The 813-nt window shown below is 48.5% G+C and overlaps 1 protein-coding gene across 1 annotated transcript; it reads right to left on the minus strand.

Annotated features, from left to right (window-relative positions):
- Nucleotides 1-215: 215 nt before the first annotated feature.
- On the minus strand, nt 216-598 carry INS49_010739 (uncharacterized protein; the record flags this gene model as incomplete). Its single annotated transcript, XM_043171462.1, has 3 exons — nt 216-218; nt 286-422; nt 475-598. 3 exons carry the CDS (start codon nt 596-598, stop codon nt 216-218), a joined length of 264 nt encoding a protein of 87 aa, XP_043026027.1.
- Between the last annotated feature and the right edge of the window lie 215 nt (nt 599-813).

Below are 813 nucleotides of genomic sequence, written 5' to 3' on the forward strand. Positions count from 1 at the left end.
ACTACCATCGAGAGTGGTGACAAAAGGACCATACACTAAATACACAGCCCCAGGGAGTCGCTATCGATATCTAAATGTTCTTGGCTTTTAGCAACTCTAACCTGGGTCTCCTGGTCCAGGCATTGATGTCCTCATGAATGCTGTCACTGCAATTATTAACAATACTAGTAGTAGTTTCTACATGTGCGAGTCTTGCAGGGGAAGGGGGAAATATCTCACTTGTGGAGTTAGTAAATCGATCTATCTGGTTAGGTGCAGTTACAATCCATCAAGAGGTCTGTACACCTTCATCCAGCGCTCGTCATACGGCTTCTTTGGGTTAACAAACCGGAGATCAGTGGCCAAGCGGATGCGATTCTCTGGGTCCATATTCTTGCAACTCGCGTGAACCATGAATGGATTATGGAAAATGACATCTCCAACTTCGTACTCAGTAATGAGCCACTTCCTCTTGACCTCCTTGCCGTACTTCACCGTGTCTCTGCTTAAGGAAGCCGCCGTCGTTAATGTTTTTGTTGAAGGCTGAAACGCGCTCCTCGTCCCTGCGATTTTCAGCGTTACGAGCGAAGTCCTCTTCGGTGGTCATTCCGAAATCCATGGATCGGTCGAGATACATTAGGCCACCACCCTCAAGGGCGACGCGTCCAATAGGGACACAAGCCGGCGTCCTGCGCCAAGTCGGTATGCAGACCGTGGCGTATCATCCTACGGTAGAAGAATACATGGACTTCCGCTGCGGGTGCATTGGGGTCTATCCATGTGTCGGTCTCATGGAGTAAATACCCTTTTAAACGTACATCTTTATTAATGCCT

This window comes from Diaporthe citri, assembly GCF_014595645.1.
Source record: "Diaporthe citri strain NFHF-8-4 chromosome Unknown scaffold_4, whole genome shotgun sequence".
In the NCBI taxonomy this organism is placed as follows: domain Eukaryota; kingdom Fungi; phylum Ascomycota; class Sordariomycetes; order Diaporthales; family Diaporthaceae; genus Diaporthe; species Diaporthe citri.